This window comes from Hemitrygon akajei, chromosome 8 (assembly GCF_048418815.1).
Source record: "Hemitrygon akajei chromosome 8, sHemAka1.3, whole genome shotgun sequence".
NCBI classification, from domain to species: domain Eukaryota; kingdom Metazoa; phylum Chordata; class Chondrichthyes; order Myliobatiformes; family Dasyatidae; genus Hemitrygon; species Hemitrygon akajei.
In genome coordinates, this window is record NC_133131.1 from 49,594,462 (window position 1) to 49,616,908 (window position 22,447).

General features: G+C 51.2%; 1 protein-coding gene across 1 annotated transcript in view; it reads right to left on the reverse strand.

Moving 5' to 3' along the window:
- The window catches only part of spns2 (SPNS lysolipid transporter 2, sphingosine-1-phosphate), a 109,016-nt gene that overhangs the window by 23,004 nt on the left and 63,565 nt on the right, over nt 1–22,447 (reverse strand). The window contains exons 4-8 of the mRNA XM_073053820.1: nt 20,677–20,828; nt 20,000–20,066; nt 9,240–9,382; nt 6,148–6,300; nt 5,129–5,318 (exon numbers count right to left, since the gene is read on the reverse strand). Of these exons, the coding sequence (XP_072909921.1) occupies nt 5,129–5,318; nt 6,148–6,300; nt 9,240–9,382; nt 20,000–20,066; nt 20,677–20,828 (705 nt within the window). The remainder of the gene's footprint in view (nt 1–5,128; nt 5,319–6,147; nt 6,301–9,239; nt 9,383–19,999; nt 20,067–20,676; nt 20,829–22,447) is intronic.

Genomic DNA, 22,447 nt, shown 5'->3' on the forward strand with positions numbered 1-22,447 from the left:
ACATCAGAGATGTGGTCCTTCTTCAAAGAATGGGGCTTCTCTTTCTCCATCATTAATATTGCCCTCACTTGCATCTCCTCCATTTCCTGAATGTTCACCATCACCTCATCTTCCCGCTGCCTTAACAGTGACAGAATTCCTCTTGTCCTTATCTACCATCACACGAGCCTCCACAACCTCTGCAATCTTCAGTGGGATCCTAACCTCCCCCCCCCCCCCCCATCACCCCCACTGTCTGCTCTCTGCAGGGATTCCCTTGAACATTCATCCCTCCCCACTAATCTCCCGACCCTTATCTCTGCAAATGCAAGAAGTGCTACACCTGCCCATTCACCTCCTCCCTCGTCTCCATTCAGGGCCCCAAACTGCCCTTTCAGCTGAGGCAACACTTTGCCTGTTGGGATCAGCCACTGCATCCAGCCTCCTCTACATCAGTGAAACCCAACGCAGATTGGGGGATCACCATGTTGAGCACCTACGCTCCATCTGCAACAAGCAGGATTTCCCAATGGTCAACCATTTTAATTCCAATCCCCATTGGCCTCTGCTACTGCCCTTCCACGGCCCACTCTCCTCCCCTATCAGATTCCTCCTTCTTCAGCCCATTACCTTTTCCAGCTACCATCTCCTAGCTTCTAACTTCATCCTCCTTCCCCCATGCAGCTGGCTTCACTTATCACCTTCTAGCCTGTACTCCTTCCCCTCCTACACCTTCTTGTCTGGCTTCTTCCCTCTTCCTTTCCAGTCCTGATGAAGGATCTTGGCCTGGAATGTTGACCGTTTATTCCCTTCATTGGTGCTGCCTGACCTGCTGAGTTCCTCCAGCATCTTACACGCTACTCTCAACCTGCTAAACTCCTGCTGTCATCATTGGGAAGCGGTTTTCCTTTGACGGTCAGACAATGGGCTGTGCTTTCAGTCCATTCTAAAATGGCAATTTACTGTTACTTAATTATTGATCTGCAGCAGGGTGATCTGAAGGACTTCAAATACCCAGTTAGGGAGAACGGATCATCCACTCGAAAGCCCAGGAACTTCAACTGTAAGATTTACAAGTTGGCTACCAAAATGTAAGATAAGGAAAGGGACCAAAATATCAGGGAAAAATGGGGAAAATAAAGCTGGTGCAGGTCTTTTCGGAGGGGAAGGTGTGGGGGGAATTGAACTTATAAGAATCTGGAACACAAGGTCAAATGAGGAATTTCTAAGGCATTTCTTTACACAGTGAACCTGGAACAGCTTCAAGTGGAATACATTTACGTGCATTAGTTTCTTATATAATCCAGCACAAGATACATTATTTACTCCTGTTTCTGTTTAGAGAGACACATTTCTCCAGCGGAATCATTATCCTTGAGAGCACTGAAGCAACAGAAGCTTCAAACAACACACACAAAATGCTGGTGGAACACAGCAGGCCAGGCAGCATCTATAAGGAGAAGCACTGTCGACGTTTCGGGCCGAGACCCTTCGTCAGGACCCAGCCATTGGGAACCATTCCCGTGCCTAGGAAGTATTTCTTCAGAGGTTATTAATAATCAATTATTTGAGGAGTCTTTACTCTTCAAAACTTCCTTTACCTGTGTCAGGTTACATGTCCTGATGATGTCATATATCTCATCCACATTGGAATGGATAGACAATAGACAATAGGTGCAGGAGTAGGCCATTCGGCCCTTTGAGCCAGCACCGCCATTCACTGTGATCATGCCTGATCATCCACAATCAGTACCCCGTTCCTGCCTTTTTCCTGTATCCCTTGACTCTGCTACCTTTAAGAGCTCCATCTAACTCCTTCTTGAAAGCATCCAGAGAATTGGCCTCCACTGCCTTCTGAGGCAGAGCATTCCACAGATCCACAACTCTCTGGGTGAAAAAGTTTTTCCTCAACTCCGTTCTAAATGGCCTGCCCCTTATTCTTAAACTGTAGATAGTGGAGAGGTAACACACTCACTTCCAGGTCCCTTGCATTCAATCCAGGCTACATAGACAATATGGACACCTCTGACACTTTTCCCAGAGATTCCTAGAACTGGTTGGGCTAAATATTCTCAGACTGCAAAATCTCCAAATACATTTAGTACTTTTCATCAGGGAATCTCAAAAAGCAGCAATGTGGGAAATGGAGATGTCACATGGTTGGAAGCAATCTTCCGGAACTATCCAGCAACATCATAAAGTATTTCTGCAGGTTGTGACTCTGTCTCAGATCTGACAGAGGTTACTCAGAACACAATAACTAGCCATTTGTAATACTTGTCAGCAGTTTAATCAAAACATCCTCATAAATCTCAGGGTACTTCCTTTAATCTCAAACATTATCTACAAAGTTTATTAAAGGATTGTTCTGAAATTTTTTAGACAAAGAGAAAATGCTGGGATCCCTGAGCCGGTCAGCTTGTTCCTCTGAAGAGGATGAGCAAGCTGACATTCTGAGTCAGACTTTTGTTAGGATCAGAGGTCGTTAGTTATCTCCATAGAGATGGTGTTTGAAGAGGAAAGAGACAAAAGGAAGAAGGGTTTGAAAAACAGGCAAAACGGCTTTTATTTAAACAGATCTTCTCACTGAAAGTGCCAAGCCCTTTTCATGACATTGAAAAATATTGGCTGGGATATCAGGAATAAGCGCCATGTTCTTTAAAGGAGTGCAATACAAGCTATCTGAGAGAGTAGTGAGGCCTGTAGTTAACATTCCTCCTGACTGATGGTCAGTGCAGAACCTGATCCCACAACATTGAGAATTCTTCTCAATGAACCATGCAGGCAGAGTAACCTGAAGTCCTGTTTTATCTTTATTAGTTAGATAGATACTTGATTTACTTCCACAGTGATGAAGTCCTTTCAGAGGTTGGTGATGAAACGTATCAACTCCTGCCTGAGAAGCAACTTGGATCTGCTCCAATTTGCCTACTGTCACAGCAGGTCAACAGCAGATGCCATTTCATTGGCTCTTCACTCTACCTGGAACATTTGAGTAGTGAAGGTGCCTACATCAGGATACTCTTCATTGACTACAGCTCGGCATTCAATAACATCATCCCCTCAAAACTAATCCATAAGCTCCAAGACCTCCTTGTGCAAGTGGATCCTCCATTTCCTCACTTCCAGACTCCAGTCAGTTCAGTTTGGCAACAATATCTCCTCAATCTCCATCAGCACAGGTGCACCACAAGGCTGTGAGCTTAGCTCTTGCTCTACTTGCTTTACATTTATGACTATGAGGCTAAGCACAGCTCCAATATCATATTTAGGCTTGCCAACGGCACTGCTGACATTGGCTGAATCAAGGCAGGTGATGAAGCAGCATTTAGGAGGGAGAATGAAAATCTGGCTGAGTGGCACCACAATATCAACCTCTCACTCCATCAGCAAGATCAAGGAGATGATTGTTGACCTGAAGGAGGAAATTGGGGTCCATGAGTAATCTTAATTGGGGGATCAGAGGTGGAGAGGGCCAACAACTTTAAATTCCTCAGCGTTATGATTTCAGTGTTAGGATTTGTCCTGGATCCTTGGACCAGTATGTCACAGTAAAGCAACATCCATCATCGAGAACCCCCACCGTGCTCTCTTCATGCTGCTGCCATCAGCAAGAAGGTACAGCAGCCTTAGGACCTGCATCATCAGCTTCAGGAACAGTATTGTCCCTCAACCATGGGGCTCTTAAACCAAAGGGGATAACAATAACAAAAGGGGATAGTCCTGACGAAGGGTCTCGGCCCGAAACATCGGCAGTGCTTCTCCTTATAGATGCTGCCTGGCCTGCTGTGTTCCACCAGCATTTTGTGTGTGTTGTTTGAATTTCCAGCATCTGCAGATTTCCTCGTGTTTGCGGGGATAACTTCATTTGCCCCATCACTGAACTGTTCCCACCGAAATGGACTCACTTTCAAGGACTCTTCTTCTCATGTTTTTGATATTTATTGCTTATTCAGTTATTATTATTATTTCTTTTCTTCTCTTTATATTATATAAAGAGAGAAATTATATTATTATGGTTTTCTTATATAAACTATAGTATTGTTTTTAAGTATAAATGACTCGAACAGAAATATAGGTGGGCTAATTAGTAAATTCGGCAGAGTTGTAGATAGCGAAGGTTGTGAAAGTGTTCAGCAGTTATAGATATGGGTAGAGAAATGACAGATGGGAGATTAATTGAGGCAAATGTGAAGAGATGCTCTGTAGGAGGTTGAGTGCAAGAGAAAAGTATTCAGTAAATGTCAGGACCCTCAGGGGCATTATTGTACAGAGGGATCTTGGGGTGGAAGTCACATCACAAGCAGATAGGATGATTAAAAAGGTGCAGGGTATTGATTATAAATGGACATTGAGTGTAAAAGTTGACAAGTCATGTTGCAGCTGGACAAAACTTTGGTTAGGACGACATTTGAAACATTGGTCACTGAATTACAAAGAGTTGTTGGGACTTTGGAGAGGTGCAGAAGAGTTCACTAGGCTGTTACCTGGAATGGAATACATTAGCTATGGGGAGAGGTTGGGCAAACTTCATTTTTTTATCTGGGGCACCAGAGGTTGATAGAAGTTTACAAAATTACAGGAGGCGTAAACAGGAGAGTTAGCTAGAGTCTTCTCCCCAGAGTGGAAATGTCAAACACTAGAACATGCGGCTTTAAGGTGAGAGAGAAGATATTTAGGGCAAGTTTTGTTTTTATACAGGGAGTGGTAGGTACCTATAATGTGCTACGAGGTGTAGTGGTGGAAACAGACACAGTTGTGGCATCTAACATGAACATACAGGGATCAAAGGCAGACAGGTTTAGTGTAATTTTCCATTTTGGTTGTACAAATATCACAGGCCATAATCTCTGTTCCTGTGCCGTGCCATTCCATCCCTCCATTCTTTGTGAATGGTGCTATGTATGCCAATGCAAGTTTTGTTTTCACTCATGGACATTGCTGGTGAGCTGGTCAGTCACTGACCGTCAGAGCTGCTTTGAAGTGCGGGGCCCTCCTTGTTCCACCTGGTCAACCCCACAAACTTCCCGTGCACCCAGTGTTTCTTTTAACAACACGTGGGTCAAGAACATTCACGGGGTCTTTTGAAAAAACAACATGTAGGGGATTTATGTCACACTGAGGCTGAGGAAGCGTAGGTTATACTCACATAGGCTCCCACAATGTTGAAGCGGGCAAACACAAAGATCAGGCTGATGAATATGGACGAGCTGAGCATTCCAAACGCACAGACCAGGGGATCGGCTCGGGAGCTCTTTGTACGATACCACCGCGTTGCTGCCACTCCCACAATCAGTCCCAGGAACCCAGTGACACAGGTAATTGCGCCAAATATCAGACTGGAACAGAAAGAGTGGCCACACCATGTTAGTAACGGTTCATCATAAACCTCAACTGGCAGCAGATCTACAAAGTTCCTAGTTCCATCTTGTATAATAAGATCAGCTCTCAGCTTCACAATCTGCCTCATTGTGCCTTATTGTCGACCTGCACTGCACCCTTGCTGTATCTGTACTTGCTGCTGTACCTTGTTCTGTATTATTTTACTGTTTTCCCTCTCAGTACACTGTTGCAATGAAATGATCTGTCTGGATGGTGGATGTGAAAAGCTGGGACAGAGAAAGGGCTGGAGAAGATGAAATCTAATAGGAGAGGACAATGGACCATGGAATGAAAGGAACGAGGTGGGGAACCAGAGGGAGGTGGCTCCTTCCCTCTCACCTGGTCTCACCTATCACCTATTACCCCTCTCCCCACCTTCTTATTCCAGATGAAGGTCCCGGCCTGAAACGTTGACAGTTTATTCCCCTCCATAAATGCTGCCTGACCTGCTGACTCCCTCCAGCGTTCAGCCCAGAGCTGGTGGAGGGGTCCTGGGCAGAAAAAGGAGTGGGATCGGAGGAGGGAGATTGCCCATGCCGACTTGGCCAGTGGCTAATTCTCCACGGCCAGCCGTGCCCATTGGTGCCCGTTCACTGTGTGTCCACGTGATGGTGAGGCAGGAAATAAGTGACAAGCCCACGTCTTTCCAGCATTTCAGTTGGTGGAGGCTAGGGGTAAAGACAAACGGGTCTGGAACTGTGTCCCCTTAAGGCTGCTCATCAGCTGCTGACTGGCATTAGGGAACCTCAGCATTACCGGCCCAGCCTGTCTCCACAGCAACCTCACCTGTCTCTGCCACTGCAGGGCTCCACAGTACAGGGCTCAATGTTCTTCTGCACCACCTCTGCGCGGAACAGGTACAGCGGGATCCACATCCCCAGCACCCCCGTGGCAAAGGACACGGAGGCCGAGGCCAGTGTGGAGAACACGAAGCTTGGTCTGTGGGAGGGAGAGACAACAGGGTGTTAGAAGCGGACGGGCAATGAACTGCGCCGGAATTCTCTGGTTACAACACGTTCTGTCCGTCAGACAAAGCTGGACAATCAACACAGCACATCATCCTCACCACGTGCAGATATTGTGTACAGCAAGCTCCCACAGATGGTGATGTGCTGTCAGCCAGGGAGTCTGTGTTAATGATGTTGCTTGTGGAGTAAATATTGAACCGGACAGGCAGGAGAGCTCCTCCAACCCTCAAAGTCCAGCAACATCCAATAATCCAGCACCCTGACGGTAATGGACTAGCAAATTTCTTGGCTCATTGGGTACTATTCCAATGAATATCTTAATGCATTTCTCATCTCCTTGTACAGAAGAGGTTTACTAGCTGCTTGGATTTGAAGGCTGGACACCTGGGTAGTTTTCTCTGCAACAGCAGAGGCTGAGAGGAGATCTGATAGAGGTTTAAAAGCATAACTTGCTTTGATAGCCAGTCAATATAACATAAAATACAGTTGTATCAGCATGAATTAATCGGTCTGATGGCCTGGTAGAAGAAGCTGTCCCGGAGCCTGTTGGTCCTGGCTTTTATGCTGCGGTACTGTTTCCCGGATGGTAGCAGCTGGAATAGTTTGTGGTTGGGGTGACTCAGGTCCCCAGTGATCCTTTGGGCCCTTTTTACACATCTGCCTTTGTAAATATCCTGAATAGTGAAGTTCACAACTACAGATGCACTGGCCTGTCTGCACCACTCTCTGCAGAGTCCTGCGATTGAGGGAAGTACAATTCCCATACCAGGCAGTGATGATGCAGTCAGGATGCTCTCAATTGTGCCCCTGTAGAAAGTTCTTAGCGTTTGGGGGCCCATACCAAACTTCTTCAACTGTCTGAGATGGAAGAGGTGCTGTTGTGCCTTTTTCACCACACAGACGGTATGTACAGACCACGTGAGATCCTTAAACTAGTGGAAGTCAGGTAAACATGATAGAGGTGTTTACGAGGCACTCAGACAGGCACACGAATATGCAGAGAATGGAGGGATAGGGATACAGATGCTGTCTGACCTGCTGAGTTCCTTCAGCATTTTGTGGTGTCCCAGCATCTACAGAATCTCTCCTGGTTATGATTTACTGCAAAGACTCTTCGAGGGATGCCTACCCTGAAGAAGTTTAAATATTCTTTTCGAGGAGAGTTAAGTGAAACCCTTTCTCAGTGCTTCCCCTCTGCTGCCCTCCAACTCTTCACCAGCTAGCCTCCTTCCCTTCCCCCCCTCTTTTTATTCCGGTGTCTTCCCACTTCCCTCTCAGTCGAGAAGGGTCTCATCCCGAAACATCGACTGTTTATTCATTTCCATAGATGCTGCCTGACCTGCTGAATTCCTCCAACATTTTGTGTGTGTTGCTCTGGATATGGACACTGTCCAGGCAGAAGGGATTAGCACAGCTTTCAATTACTAGTTTAATTAGTTTGACACAACATTGTGCGACAGGCGACTCTAAAGTGAGTGTGGGAACAAGGCTCCTGTGAGCGTAAAAGAAAATGTCACCAGAAGGGCAAGATGCTGAGCCATCAGAATTTCTGAACAATTGATCACAGATTATTAGAGTCATGCCAAATTCTTCACAGAACTGTGTGGAGATGGATCCAACCCAAGATTAACGTCTTGTTAAAAGGCTCTGCCCCTAGTTGGGCAGCATGCCCTCAGAAAGAGAATCATAGCCTGGAAGGAGGCCATTTGGCCTAACTCCTCCATGCTAACCAGCTGGCACCTTTTGGTATCAATCTCATCCACCAGCACTGATCCCTAGCCTTCTACGTCTAGGTGATTCAGATAGTTACTTGGACAGTTTTAAAGTAACGAGCTTCAACCACTATGTGTGAGACTGCTTCTCCATCACCTCTGCACCTACACCTCGACCTCCCTCCCACCAGCTCTGTAGGAGAGCCTTCACCATGTGGACTGCTGTGGTTGGAGAAGGGGAGTCATTTCTCATGGGTAAATTAGGGTGGGTAATAAATAGTGACTACTCTTGCCAGCCTCTCACCCAATCCTGAACAAAGATATACCAAATCTTTGGAAAGAAATAAACAGTTGACGTTTTGGGCTGAGAACCTTCATCGGGACTGAAAATCTTGTGTTTACGCCAAATCTCGTTCTCGCTCCCTCAGAGCAGTGCAGAGGCCCTGGTGTAAATGGGAGCTTCCCTCACTGTTCAGTAGCTTCGCTATGGTGTCCCAGCTGAGCCCCCACCCTTCCATCCTTCAGGATTCAGATGCAGTTCTGGCTGCCCCATTACGGGAAAATTGTGGCGGCTTTAGAGAGGTTGCTGCTGCTGGGATTAGTGGGAGCATGCGACAAGGAGAGGTTGGACAAGCTTGGCTGTTTTCTCTGCACCACCGGAGGTGAAGGGAGACCTGATGGAGGTTTCCAAAGTGACGAGAGGCACAGACAGGGTCGGTAGTCAGAATCTTTTTCCCAAGGTGGAATTTGCAAATACTAGACGACGGGTATTTAACCTTAAGGGGGGAATTTTATAGGGGGTGTAAAGCACAAGTTTTTTTTTAAAGAGTGTTGTGTGTCTGGAATGACTGCTAGAGATTGTGGTGAAAGCAGATAGGACAGCGGTGTTTAAAAGGCTTTCAGATAGTCACAGGGAATGGACAGATATGGATCATGTGGTGGCAGAAATTTGACATTATGTTCATCACACACATTGTGGGCTGAAGGACTTGTTCCCATGCTGTACTGTTCCATGTTTGTGTGCCATGTCCCGTGTTCCGTGTGCCATGTCCCGTGTTCCGTGTGCCATGTCCTGTGTTCCGTGTGCCATGTCCTGTGTTCCGTGTGCCATGTCCCGTGTTCCGTATTCAATTCTCTGAAGTTGCATTAAGGTCAACCCAGATCCCACGGCAACACGGTGCCCAACGCAGTCACTTACATCTTAATGACAGCCTTCATGTCCTTGCTCCAGGACGTGCTGGCCCTGAGCTGGACCTGATGCTGGTCGGCTGCCCCTCTCTTTGGCTCAGGCACCAGTAGGATGATGAGGCTCCCAGCTGCAAACCCCATGGCTGGAGTCACCTGTTTGGAGCAAAGAGAAGACAAATTGCAATTGAAGCTGGAAGTCAAAGAACAGACGGAACAGGGCACAGAGTCTAGAACACCAGGAAACCTGGAAGGCATTTGCCTTGACGCACCCCTGCCAGAGAATGACTCCGAGTCCCTGTATCAGCCAGCATTTACCGGAGACGGGAAAAGCAGATTTCTCTGCAGACTGAACCGTAGTGGGCTGCGGCTTGCATTCCACACTCGATGGGTTTTAATTAAACTTGGCTTTCACTGAACCATTAAAATAGTTAAAGATTTACTGGCAAATATAGATATTTTGGTGCTATAAAAACAGTTTTCAAACATTATCACAGCAAATATAATAGAAATTGTGCTGTTGGTGGGATTGTGAGAGGGTTTGTAACCATAAAACACAAGGAAGCAGGAGAATCCACCTGGGCCTTTGTGCCAGCTTAAAATCCTTACCCGTGACAGTGCAGCTCCCTCAGTCCTGCGTTACAAACCTCCCGTGACAGTGCAGCTCCCTCAGTCCCGCGTTACAGCCCTTACCCGTGACAGTGCAGCGCTCCCTCAGTCCCGCGTTACAAACCTCCCGTGACAGTGCAGCGCTGCCTCAGTCCCGCGTTACAGCCCTTACCCGTGACAGTGCAGCGCTCCCTCGGTCCCGCGTTACAGCCCTTACCCGTGACAGTGCAGCTCCCTCGGTCCCGCGTTACAGCCCTTACCCGTAACAGTGCAGCGCTCCCTCAGTCCCGCGTTACAGCCCTTACCCGTAACAGTGCAGCGCTCCCTCGGTCCTGCGTTACAGCCCTTACCCGTGACAGTGCAGCTCCCTCGGTCCCGCGTTACAGCCCTTACCCGTGACAGTGCAGCGCTCCCTCAGTCCCGCGTTACAGCCCTTACCCGTGACAGTGCAGCGCTCCCTCAGTCCCGCGTTACAGCCCTTACCCGTGACAGTGCAGCTCCCTCGGTCCCGCGTTACAGCCCTTACCCGTGACAGTGCAGCTCCCTCAGTCCTGCGTTACAAACCTCCCGTGACAGTGCAGCTCTCCCTCAGTCCTGCGTTACAGCCCTTACCCGTAACAGTGCAGCGCTCCCTCAGTCCTGCGTTACAAACCTCCCGTGACAGTGCAGCGCTCCCTCAGTCCTGCGTTACAGCCCTTACCCGTGACAGTGCAGCGCTCCCTCAGTCCTGCGTTACAAACCTCCCGTGACAGTGCAGCTGCCTCAGTCCTGCGTTACAGCCCTTACCCGTAACAGTGCAGCGCTCCCTCAGTCCTGCGTTACAAACCTCCCGTGACAGTGCAGCGCTCCCTCAGTCCTGCGTTACAGCCCTTACCCGTGACAGTGCAGCGCTCCCTCAGTCCTGCGTTACAGCCCTTACCCGTGACAGTGCAGCTCTCCCTCAGTCCTGCGTTACAGCCCTTACCCGTGACAGTGCAGCGCTCCCTCGGTCCCGTGTTACAGCCCTTACCCGTGACAGTGCAGCGCTCCCTCGGTCCCGCGTTACAGCCCTTACCCGTGACAGTGCAGCGCTCCCTCGGTCCCGCGTTACAGCCCTTACCCGTGACAGTGCAGCGCTCCCTCGGTCCCGCGTTACAGCCCTTACCCGTGACAGTGCAGCGCTCCCTCGGTCCCGCGTTACAGCCCTTACCCGTGACAGTGCAGCGCTCCCTCAGTCCTGCGTTACAGCCCTTACCCGTGACAGTGCAGCGCTCCCTCGGTCCCGTGTTACAGCCCTTACCCGTGACAGTGCAGCGCTCCCTCGGTCCCGCGTTACAGCCCTTACCCGTGACAGTGCAGCGCTCCCTCGGTCCCGCGTTACAGCCCTTACCCGTAACAGTGCAGCGCTCCCTCAGTCCTGCGTTACAGCCCTTACCCGTGACAGTGCAGCGCTCCCTCAGTCCTGCGTTACAAACCTCCCGTGACAGTGCAGCGCTCCCTCAGTCCTGCGTTACAGCCCTTACCCGTGACAGTGCAGCGCTCCCTCAGTCCTGCGTTACAAACCTCCCGTGACAGTGCAGCGCTCCCTCAGTCCTGCGTTACAAACCTCCCGTGACAGTGCAGCGCTCCCTCAGTCCTGCGTTACAGCCCTTACCCGTGACAGTGCAGCGCTCCCTCAGTCCTGCGTTACAAACCTCCCGTGACAGTGCAGCGCTCCCTCGGTCCCGCGTTACAGCCCTTACCCGTGACAGTGCAGCGCTCCCTCGGTCCCGCGTTACAGCCCTTACCCGTGACAGTGCAGCGCTCCCTCGGTCCTGCGTTACAGCCCTTACCCGTGACAGTGCAGCGCTGCCTCAGTCCCGCGTTACAGCCCTTACCCGTGACAGTGCAGCGCTGCCTCAGTCCCGCGTTACAGCCCTTACCCGTGACAGTGCAGCTCCCTCGGTCCCGCGTTACAGCCCTTACCCGTGACAGTGCAGCGCTCCCTCAGTCCTGCGTTACAGCCCTTACCCGTGACAGTGCAGCTCCCTCAGTCCTGCGTTACAGCCCTTACCCGTAACAGTGCAGCGCTCCCTCAGTCCTGCGTTACAAACCTCCCGTGACAGTGCAGCGCTCCCTCAGTCCTGCGTTACAAACCTCCCGTGACAGTGCAGCGCTCCCTCAGTCCTGCGTTACAGCCCTTACCCGTGACAGTGCAGCGCTCCCTCAGTCCTGCGTTACAAACCTCCCGTGACAGTGCAGCGCTCCCTCAGTCCTGCGTTACAAACCTCCCGTGACAGTGCAGCGCTCCCTCAGTCCTGCGTTACAGCCCTTACCCGTGACAGTGCAGCGCTCCCTCAGTCCTGCGTTACAAACCTCCCGTGACAGTGCAGCGCTCCCTCAGTCCTGCGTTACAGCCCTTACCCGTGACAGTGCAGCGCTCCCTCAGTCCTGCGTTACAAACCTCCCGTGACAGTGCAGCGCTCCCTCGGTCCTGCGTTACAGCCCTTACCCGTGACAGTGCAGCGCTCCCTCAGTCCTGCGTTACAAACCTCCCGTGACAGTGCAGCGCTCCCTCGGTCCTGCGTTACAGCCCTTACCCGTGACAGTGCAGCTCCCTCGGTCCCGCGTTACAGCCCTTACCCGTGACAGTGCAGCGCTCCCTCAGTCCCGCGTTACAGCCCTTACCCGTGACAGTGCAGCGCTCCCTCAGTCCCGCGTTACAGCCCTTACCCGTGACAGTGCAGCGCTGCCTCAGTCCTGCGTTACAGCCCTTACCCGTGACAGTGCAGCGCTCCCTCAGTCCTGCGTTACAGCCCTTACCCGTGACAGTGCAGCGCTCCCTCAGTCCTGCGTTACAGCCCTTACCCGTGACAGTGCAGCGCTGCCTCAGTCCTGCGTTACAGCCCTTACCCGTGACAGTGCAGCGCTCCCTCAGTCCTGCGTTACAGCCCTTACCCGTAACAGTGCAGCGCTCCCTCAGTCCTGCGTTACAGCCCTTACCCGTGACAGTGCAGCGCTCCCTCAGTCCTGCGTTACAAACCTCCCGTGACAGTGCAGCTCCCTCGGTCCTGCGTTACAGCCCTTACCCGTGACAGTGCAGCGCTCCCTCAGTCCTGCGTTACAAACCTCCCGTGACAGTGCAGCGCTCCCTCAGTCCTGCGTTACAGCCCTTACCCGTGACAGTGCAGCGCTCCCTCAGTCCTGCGTTACAGCCCTTACCCGTGACAGTGCAGCGCTCCCTCAGTCCTGCGTTACAAACCTCCCGTGACAGTGCAGCGCTCCCTCAGTCCCGCGTTACAGCCCTTACCCGTGACAGTGCAGCGCTCCCTCGGTCCCGCGTTACAGCCCTTACCCGTGACAGTGCAGCGCTCCCTCAGTCCCGCGTTACAGCCCTTACCCGTGACAGTGCAGCTCCCTCGGTCCCGCGTTACAGCCCTTACCCGTGACAGTGCAGCGCTCCCTCGGTCCCGCGTTACAGCCCTTACCCGTGACAGTGCAGCGCTCCCTCGGTCCCGCGTTACAGCCCTTACCCGTGACAGTGCAGCTCCCTCGGTCCTGCGTTACAGCCCTTACCCGTGACAGTGCAGCGCTGCCTCAGTCCCGCGTTACAGCCCTTACCCGTGACAGTGCAGCGCTGCCTCGGTCCTGCGTTACAGCCCTTACCCGTGACAGTGCAGCGCTCCCTCGGTCCCGCGTTACAGCCCTTACCCGTGACAGTGCAGCGCTGCCTCAGTCCCGCGTTACAGCCCTTACCCGTGACAGTGCAGCGCTGCCTCAGTCCCGCGTTACAGCCCTTACCCGTGACAGTGCAGCTCCCTCGGTCCTGCGTTACAGCCCTTACCCGTGACAGTGCAGCGCTGCCTCAGTCCTGCGTTACAGCCCTTACCCGTGACAGTGCAGCGCTGCCTCAGTCCTGCGTTACAGCCCTTACCCGTGACAGTGCAGCGCTGCCTCAGTCCTGCGTTACAAACCTCCCGTGACAGTGCAGCGCTCCCTCAGTCCTGCGTTACAGCCCTTACCCGTGACAGTGCAGCGCTCCCTCAGTCCTGCGTTACAAACCTCCCGTGACAGTGCAGCGCTCCCTCAGTCCTGCGTTACAACCCTCCCGTGACAGTGCAGCGCTCCCTCGGTACGGCGTTACAGCCCTTACCCGTGACAGTGCAGCTCCCTCGGTCCTGCGTTACAGCCCTTACCCGTGACAGTGCAGCGCTCCCTCGGTCCCGCGTTACAGCCCTTACCCGTGACAGTGCAGCGCTCCCTCGGTCCCGCGTTACAGCCCTTACCCGTGACAGTGCAGCTCCCTCGGTCCTGCGTTACAGCCCTTACCCGTGACAGTGCAGCGCTGCCTCAGTCCCGCGTTACAGCCCTTACCCGTGACAGTGCAGCGCTCCCTCAGTCCCGCGTTACAGACCTTACCCGTGACAGTGCAGCGCTGCCTCAGTCCTGCGTTACAAACCTCCCGTGACAGTGCAGCGCTCCCTCAGTCCTGCGTTACAAACCTCCCGTGACAGTGCAGCTCCCTCGGTCCTGCGTTACAGCCCTTACCCGTGACAGTGCAGCGCTCCCTCAGTCCTGCGTTACAAACCTCCCGTGACAGTGCAGCTCCCTCGGTCCTGCGTTACAGCCCTTACCCGTGACAGTGCAGCGCTCCCTCGGTCCCGCGTTACAGCCCTTACCCGTGACAGTGCAGCGCTCCCTCGGTCCCGCGTTACAGCCCTTACCCGTGACAGTGCAGCTCCCTCGGTCCTGCGTTACAGCCCTTACCCGTGACAGTGCAGCGCTGCCTCAGTCCCGCGTTACAGCCCTTACCCGTGACAGTGCAGCGCTCCCTCAGTCCTGCGTTACAAACCTCCCGTGACAGTGCAGCGCTCCCTCAGTCCTGCGTTACAAACCTCCCGTGACAGTGCAGCGCTCCCTCAGTCCTGCGTTACAGCCCTTACCCGTGACAGTGCAGCGCTCCCTCAGTCCTGCGTTACAGCCCTTACCCGTGACAGTGCAGCGCTGCCTCAGTCCCGCGTTACAGCCCTTACCCGTGACAGTGCAGCGCTGCCTCAGTCCTGCGTTACAGCCCTTACCCGTGACAGTGCAGCGCTGCCTCAGTCCTGCGTTACAAACCTCCCGTGACAGTGCAGCGCTCCCTCAGTCCTGCGTTACAGCCCTTACCCGTGACAGTGCAGCGCTCCCTCAGTCCTGCGTTACAGCCCTTACCCGTGACAGTGCAGCGCTCCCTCAGTCCTGCGTTACAAACCTCCCGTGACAGTGCAGCGCTCCCTCAGTCCTGCGTTACAGCCCTTACCCGTGACAGTGCAGCGCTCCCTCAGTCCTGCGTTACAAACCTCCCGTGACAGTGCAGCGCTCCCTCGGTCCCGCGTTACAGCCCTCACCCGTGACAGTGCAGCGCTGGCTCAGTCCTGCGTTACAACCCTCACCCGCCTCAGTCAGCATTGAAACAACAGCCTAGATGAAGGGCAATAAACAGCGAAGTGAGAACTGAAGCTGGTCAGTGAGGAAGGAGACTGCTGTTGCTTGTGCCATTGTGCAAGGAGAAGGAAGATTCTCACTGGAGAAGTTAGCTGCCTTTGCACGTTCACGATGCCGGGGGGCTTTGATATCACTACAAACTGGGACTATTATCTGGATGCCTCTGTTCCTGCCTCCTGTAAACACACAGTAACAAAAGGTTCACATCTTGTCCAGTGCATTCACATGGGGCTCTGATCTTTATGTAAGGCAAAGGAAGGCTGTGGTCAGCAGAAATAAAACGTTTAGATCTGCACCACAGCAGTAATATCACTGCAAGCCAAGGAGCTTTAAGTTATAACATTCCCTTATATGTTAGCCTGACAGCAAGTTATCTATGGCTTGGAACAGGGCCTTCTAGTCAATTTCCCTGATAATGCTCCACAGCAGCTTCAACAGAGCTGGCCATCAGTGTGTGTGAGCTCCATCCTCCTCTCTGCCAAGACCTCCTCCCGTCCTCCAACACTCCCCTTCCCCAGCATGCACGATAGGGCAGTGGGAGGAGAGGAGCAAACACCAGCTTGTCACACCAAAATGGTACGGGAAACTTGATCGCAGAATGTGGTCTTTTTCATGGTTATGGACTTTTCCCAGGGTGGAAGGCAGTGAGAACCACTTCTAGGTTGTTTGTGTGTCTCCTGGAATAACTCAGTTCAGTGCGACTGACCAATGTTCCCTCTAAGGTATGCGTAAACACTCATCTCTTAATACTAGCACGCAAAGGAATTTAAACTGCGCACAGAAGTTTGTCACCTCATTGGCACGTTAAGTATATTTCACAATCGTACATAGTCACATCTCCTTCTTCAGTTTCTGATGTGGACGGTGTTGACAACATGGAGTTTGCAATAATTTTAGAACTGGCTTATTTATATTGTTTTTATTGAAGGAATGATTGATTCACTCTGTCAAATTCCAAAGAAGCAAAGGACGTGAAGTGTGAAAGAACTGCTAGTTCATTTAAAACAGAATGGCTTAATGAAAGAGTAGAAACTGCTGCACTGGAAGCTTGTGAGGTCAGGAAGGTGCAGTACAAGAAATATTTATGTACAATACAGAAACTGGTGTTACCTGAGTGTATTGGTACGATGCAAAAGTTGCTGGAGAATTTGCAAGTGGGAAGAAGTTGAGTGATAGTTCAAAACTTGACTTTTTAAAGCATCATTTAGCAAGCAAATTACAAAAGCTCTGGCAAGAATGAGAGTGCAGATGAACGAGAGCGAAAACAATCAAACCCAGAGCGGATCAAAGTTCTTATTGACAGTGTGTTGCTAGCTGTTAAAATTAATACCTCTATATATAAGATTCCGTGTGTACATGTTACTGTCACTGGGCAAAAGATTGCCTAGCACACGATTTTTGTGCAATGGTCATTACAAACTAGAGGGAACATTGCAGCTGATGTAGCATTCTGGTTGGTGGCATGTGCCACGTCAGCTGCTGTCCAAACACGGCCCTTGGAGCATCGCAGAGCAAACAGGAGTGTGCTGGCTGTGAGCAGCCAGCGATGGGCACTCCTGGGACGTATCAACGAGGTGGCATGGAACATGACTCAGCATGTCCCCATTGACCCTCACTAATTTTTGCAGATGCACCACAGAAAGCACCCTCTCTGGATGCGCAAAGGTTTGGTGTGGCAAATGCTCGGCCTGAAATTACAAGGAATTGTGGCTTAGCATAGCAGTTAGCACAATACTCTGAGAGAGCCAGTGACCCGGGTTCAATCCCGCCACCGTCTGTAAGGAAGTCACACATTCTCCCCGTGACCGCCCGGGTTTCCTCCCACATTCCTAAGGCGTGCAGGTCAGTAGGTTGATTAGTCATGTGCGTGTAATTGGGCAGCGTAGAATCATTGGGCTGGAAGGGCTGTTACTATGCCGTGCTTCCAAATAAATAAAGCCCAGTCCATCACAGAAACTAGCCTCCCTTCCTTTCACTCTGTCTGCCCTTCCTGCTGCACTGACATAATCAGAGTCCCCACTCACCCTGATCTTTCTCACTTCTCTACTCTTCCATCATGTAAAATACAAAAGCTTGAAAACACATACCACCAGGCTCAAGAACAGCTTCTATCCCATTGCTGTAAGATCCTTATACAGCAAAGAACCTCTTGTACAAGTCCTGACCTCATGATCTACCTCGCCATCGCCTTTGCACCTTATCTATCTCCCTGCTCAGCACGTCCTTTCTATCTCATGTGTTCTGATATTTATTTTCCTTTGTGCTTCGTCAATGCAACTATGGTTTGAAAATACCTGTTTGGCTGAAATACAAAATGAATTTTTTCATTTTCAAAGACTCTACGTCTTATGTTCTCAGTGTTTATTGATTATTATTACTATTTCTTTGCACAGTGTGTTGTCTATTGCACACTGGTTGTCTGCCTGCCCTGCTCCCATTGAATCTATCATAGCTCTTGGGTTTACTAAGAATGTCCACAGGAAAACAGATCTCAGGCTTGTATATGGTGACATATATGTACTTCGATAATAAATTTACTTTACTTATGTGACAATAATGAATTACCAATTTATAAAACTACCTTTGATCCTTTGTAAGGCCCCTTAGCACTGTACCAAACAACTATCACCCCCATACTCACTGTCTCTCCCCTGATTCCTCAAGGTTTAAGCCCCAACCAACACTCAAATCCCCTCCATGGAGATCATGGACTCATCCAGTCTGGAAAAACACCGGTCAACCCATTGAGTCTGTGCTGACCATCAAGCACTCATTGACCTGTCTTTGTAATTCTACACCAATCCCAACCATGGGGGAGAATTTACGACAGCCAAATAGCATTCAACATCATGTATTGTTGAAAGGCCTAGACAGAGTAGATGTGGAAAGGATGTTTCCCATGGTGGGAGAGTCTAGGACAAGAGGGCCCAGCCTCAGGATAGAGGGGCTCCCTTTCAAAACAGAGATGCAGAAAAATTTCTTTAGCCAAAGGGTGGCAAATTTGTGGAATCTGTTGCCACATGTAGCTGTGGAGGCCAGGTTGTTGGGTGTATTTAAGGCAGAGATTGATAGATTCTGGATTGGACATGGCATCAAAGGTTACAGGGAGAAGGCCGGTAACTAGGGTTGAGGAGGAGATAAAAAAAAAGGATCAGCCATGATTGAGTGGCAGTGCAGATTCGATGGACTAATTCTGCTCCTATGTCTTACGGTATTAGGGACATGGAGAAAGTACAAACTCCACACAGACTGTGTCCGAGCTCAGGATTGAACCCACGTCTCCCGTGTTGAGAGGCAGCAGCTCTACCCGCTGCACCACTGAGCTGACCCTCTGTGAAGCAGAGACAGTTTGTACACTTGCTCACTGAATGTTAGGTAAAATCCCACTCTAAATGTCCTGGGCAACTTACTTCCGATTTCAGCTCCTTCATTGCCCCCACCACCTCTAAGGGGTAACACTCCAAGGATCTTCTCCCCACTTTCCCGGATATGCTTCACTCAGAGGGCAATGGTTACAAATGATCCCGTGTGCAGTATACGAGGGATAGCTCAGTGTAGGAGCTTTGAGGCCCAACTCAGAAGCGGGACTTCCTGTCTCTTCAAACCGTAGCTGTTTTAAAGAACTCAACACATTTGTTCAGTTCAGCATCAGCTACTTGCAAACTCATAAACAGCCCCCTGGCAGGGGTGGAGCTGCAGTTGTGTCTGGCTGCAGGGTTTTGGTTCATTGAGGTTAGGACAGGGGACAGAGCTCCAGCAATTAGTTCCCGAGTGGCAACCTAACATTAACTCAGTATAGGCAATGTGACCTGCCCACTCAGCAATGTCCCACAGCATTCAGCTCACCACTACTAATGTCCTGACACCTCTAGCATTATGCTTACGTGTGTCATGTGTGCATCCGGACACGTGTTCCCGTGTGAGAGAGTGAGAGTGACAGAGTGTGTGAGAGAGTGTGAGAGAATGAGAGAGAGTGAGGGAGTGTGAGGGAGAGTGAGGGAATGTGAGGGAGAGTGAGGGAATGAAAGTGTGAGAGTGTAAGAGAGTGAGAGAGTGTGTGTCTATGTGTGAGTGTTCTGTAGACAGTTACGTGTCCTTAAGGATACAGATTTTTACGTGCGCGTATGTGCGTGCGCATGCCTGTGTATGTGTATATAGCTTTGTATACATGGATGTGTGTGTGTGTGTATATAGCTTTGTATACATGTACGTGTGCGTAAGGATACAAGATTTACGTGTGTGTGCATGTGTGCGCGTGCACGCGCGCGCTTTGTACACATGTATCTGTACATGCCCAAATCAGATGTTATCCTGAACTGAAGGAGCTGCCAAGGACAAGAGGTGTTTGTTCTGTGTATAGATTCAGCACTGGCTTGCCTCTTGCTGTTCCAGGGTCAGACACTCCCATATGAGTCCCCAGCTAAGGACGTCCACTTCCCCCTCTCACTGCTCTTCCAGCACGGCTCTGCAAATATTCCTTTTACATCTCGGAACCACTCCCGGTTTCCCACTGGCCGGGACTGAACGGATCCCAGCAGAGAAAGCCTCTTTTTAGAAACAGCTTCCCTGTCATTACAGGGAGATCAGAGAGAAAAGTAGAGCCACATTTCCACAAGGACACGTCCCCATTCCACAGATGTAGGTCACCTCGAGTACACAGATTGCGAGTGAGAATATTTCCCGGTCAGAAACACGGGGAGCATGACAGGCGATGACTCTTACCCGAAGTGCCCAGTGCCAGTCTCCAGACGCCTGTGTCATGCTGGAGCCCAGGATATATCCAAGCCCACTGGAAGAGATGGAGGGGTAGGATTATTACAGGTTACAGCGCCCATGTCCCCACACCACAAGCCCAGGCCTCCTGGAATGACTCGGGAGTGTCTCCCCTGACCCGGTGAGTTAGATCTCCTGTCCCAGAGGACTGCTCACCCACGCAGCCACTCGGAGAGGTAACCCGCAGCTCAGTGACATTACCAGACTCCAGGCAGTTATAACTGTGTTAGGTACAGTCAACCGGAACTAATGAATGGGATCGCTGAGGGTGCAGAGGGGAGATTTCACACTTTAGGGGGTCCAAGAGGTGACGATGGGGCAACTTCAGTACAGATGAAAGCTATGCTCGAGCTCCTGGATTGTAATAAACATAACTGACTCACCAATGGACACAGGGGCTTGGTGACATCTCTCTCACACCATGGCCACTGACTCCTAACTGTCTCGCTAGGTTTAATGAGTCACTTGGCTTCTGATCGAGCCATAGGGGAGCAGCAACTGCTAACGGAGAGGGGTCACAACCACCTTCTCCAAGAGCACCATCCCAACACAGGCTGTACAGATGGGGCGCGTCTCTGCTGGGAAGCAATTATGTTGATGAGGAAGGGCAAAGAGTGGGCAGATACCTTCCCAGTGGGATGGCGAAGTAGAAGAAGGAGAGCATGCAGGTCCTGGTGTCCTTGGTGAAGAGGTCAGCGATGATGGTGGGAGCAATCGTGGAGTAACTGGCTTCGCCGAACCCCACCAAACCTCTCGAGACGAGAAACATCCAGAAGTTCTGGGGAGTAAGCAAAAGAAAGCGCACATGAAGGTCACACAGTAATCAAACACTTCTCCATCAACAAATTACTACCTGATGCTCCTCCCACCAAAATCCCAACACCTCCATCTCCAGAGTGGGTGGTCACCTTTCACCAAGGTCCACTTGTTTGTAAGAGACTGAGGAATCGGCAAGCTGGTAAATTGATATATTATTGTCACACGTGCCTTGCAGGCTGCTCTTACAGATCAATTCATCACAGCAAAGCACTGAGATGGTACAAGGATATTGAAATCGCACAGTAGCACAGTGATCAATGCAACGTCATTACTGCTCAGGGTGTCGGAGTTTGGAGTTTAATTCCGACATCGTTGATGAGGACCCTGGACCTGTGAAATGTGTGGGACACCGGTTTCCTCCCATAGTCCCAGCAGCATTCAGCGGTTGGTAGGTTAATTGTCATTGTAACTTGTCCCGCGATCAGGCTAGGACTAAATCAGGGGTGGCTGGGCGGTACAGCTCAAAGGGCCGGAAGGGCCTGTTCTGTACGCTATCTCAGTAAATAACAGAATGCAGACGAGAGTGCTACAGCTACAGAGGAAGTGGAGTTCAGTGTAGGCAAACACTGTGCAAGGTCATAATGAAGTCAATTTGAGGACAAGAGTCCATTTTATCGTACTGGAGGACTGCTCAACAGTGGGATAGAAGCTGTCTTCGAGTCTGGTGGAACATACTTTCAGGCTTTTGTACCTGCCACTTGACGGGAGAAGAAGAGGAAATGCCCAGGGTGGGTGGAATCTTCGCTGATGCTGGCTGGTACATTTTGATGCCAACACTTTATGAAAACTTTCTGTGACGTTACGGATTTGCTTTATTCAAGCCAAAGCAGAGGTCACTCTCGTCCCCAACTCCCTCTGAGCGTGCTCAGACCGAGACTTGGCGCTCTGAATGTGCCGAGACCGAGACCTGGCGCTCTGAGCATGCCCAGACCAAGACCTGACGCTTTGAATGTGCTCAGACTGAGACCTGGCGCTCTGAGCGTGCCCAGACCGAGACCTGGCGCCCTGAGCGTGCTCAGACCTTGACCTGGCGCTCTGAGCGTGCTGAGACCGAGACCTGGCACTCTGAGCGTGCTCAGACCGAGACCTGGCGCCCTGAGCGTGCTCAGACCTTGACCTGGCGCTCTGAGCGTGCTCAGACCGAGACCTGGCACTCTGAGCGTGCCCAGACCGAGACCTGACGCTTTGAATGTGCTCAGACCGAGACCTGGCGCTCTGAGCGTGCCCAGACCGAGACCTGGCGCCCTGAGCGTGCTCAGACCTTGACCTGGTGCTCTGAGCGTGCTGAGACCGAGACCTGGCGCTCTGAGCGTACTGAGACCGAGACCTGGCACTCTGAGCGTGCCCAGACCGAGACCTGACGCTTTGAATGTGCTCAGACCGAGACCTGGCGCTCTGAGCGTGCTCAGACCGAGACCTGGCGCCCTGAGCGTGCTCAGACCTTGACCTGGCGCTCTGAGCGTGCTCAGACCGAGACCTGGCGCCCTGAGCGTGCTCAGACCTTGACCTGGCGCTCTGAGCGTGCTCAGACCTTGACCTGGCGCTCTGAGCGTGCTCAGACCGAGACCTGGCACTCTG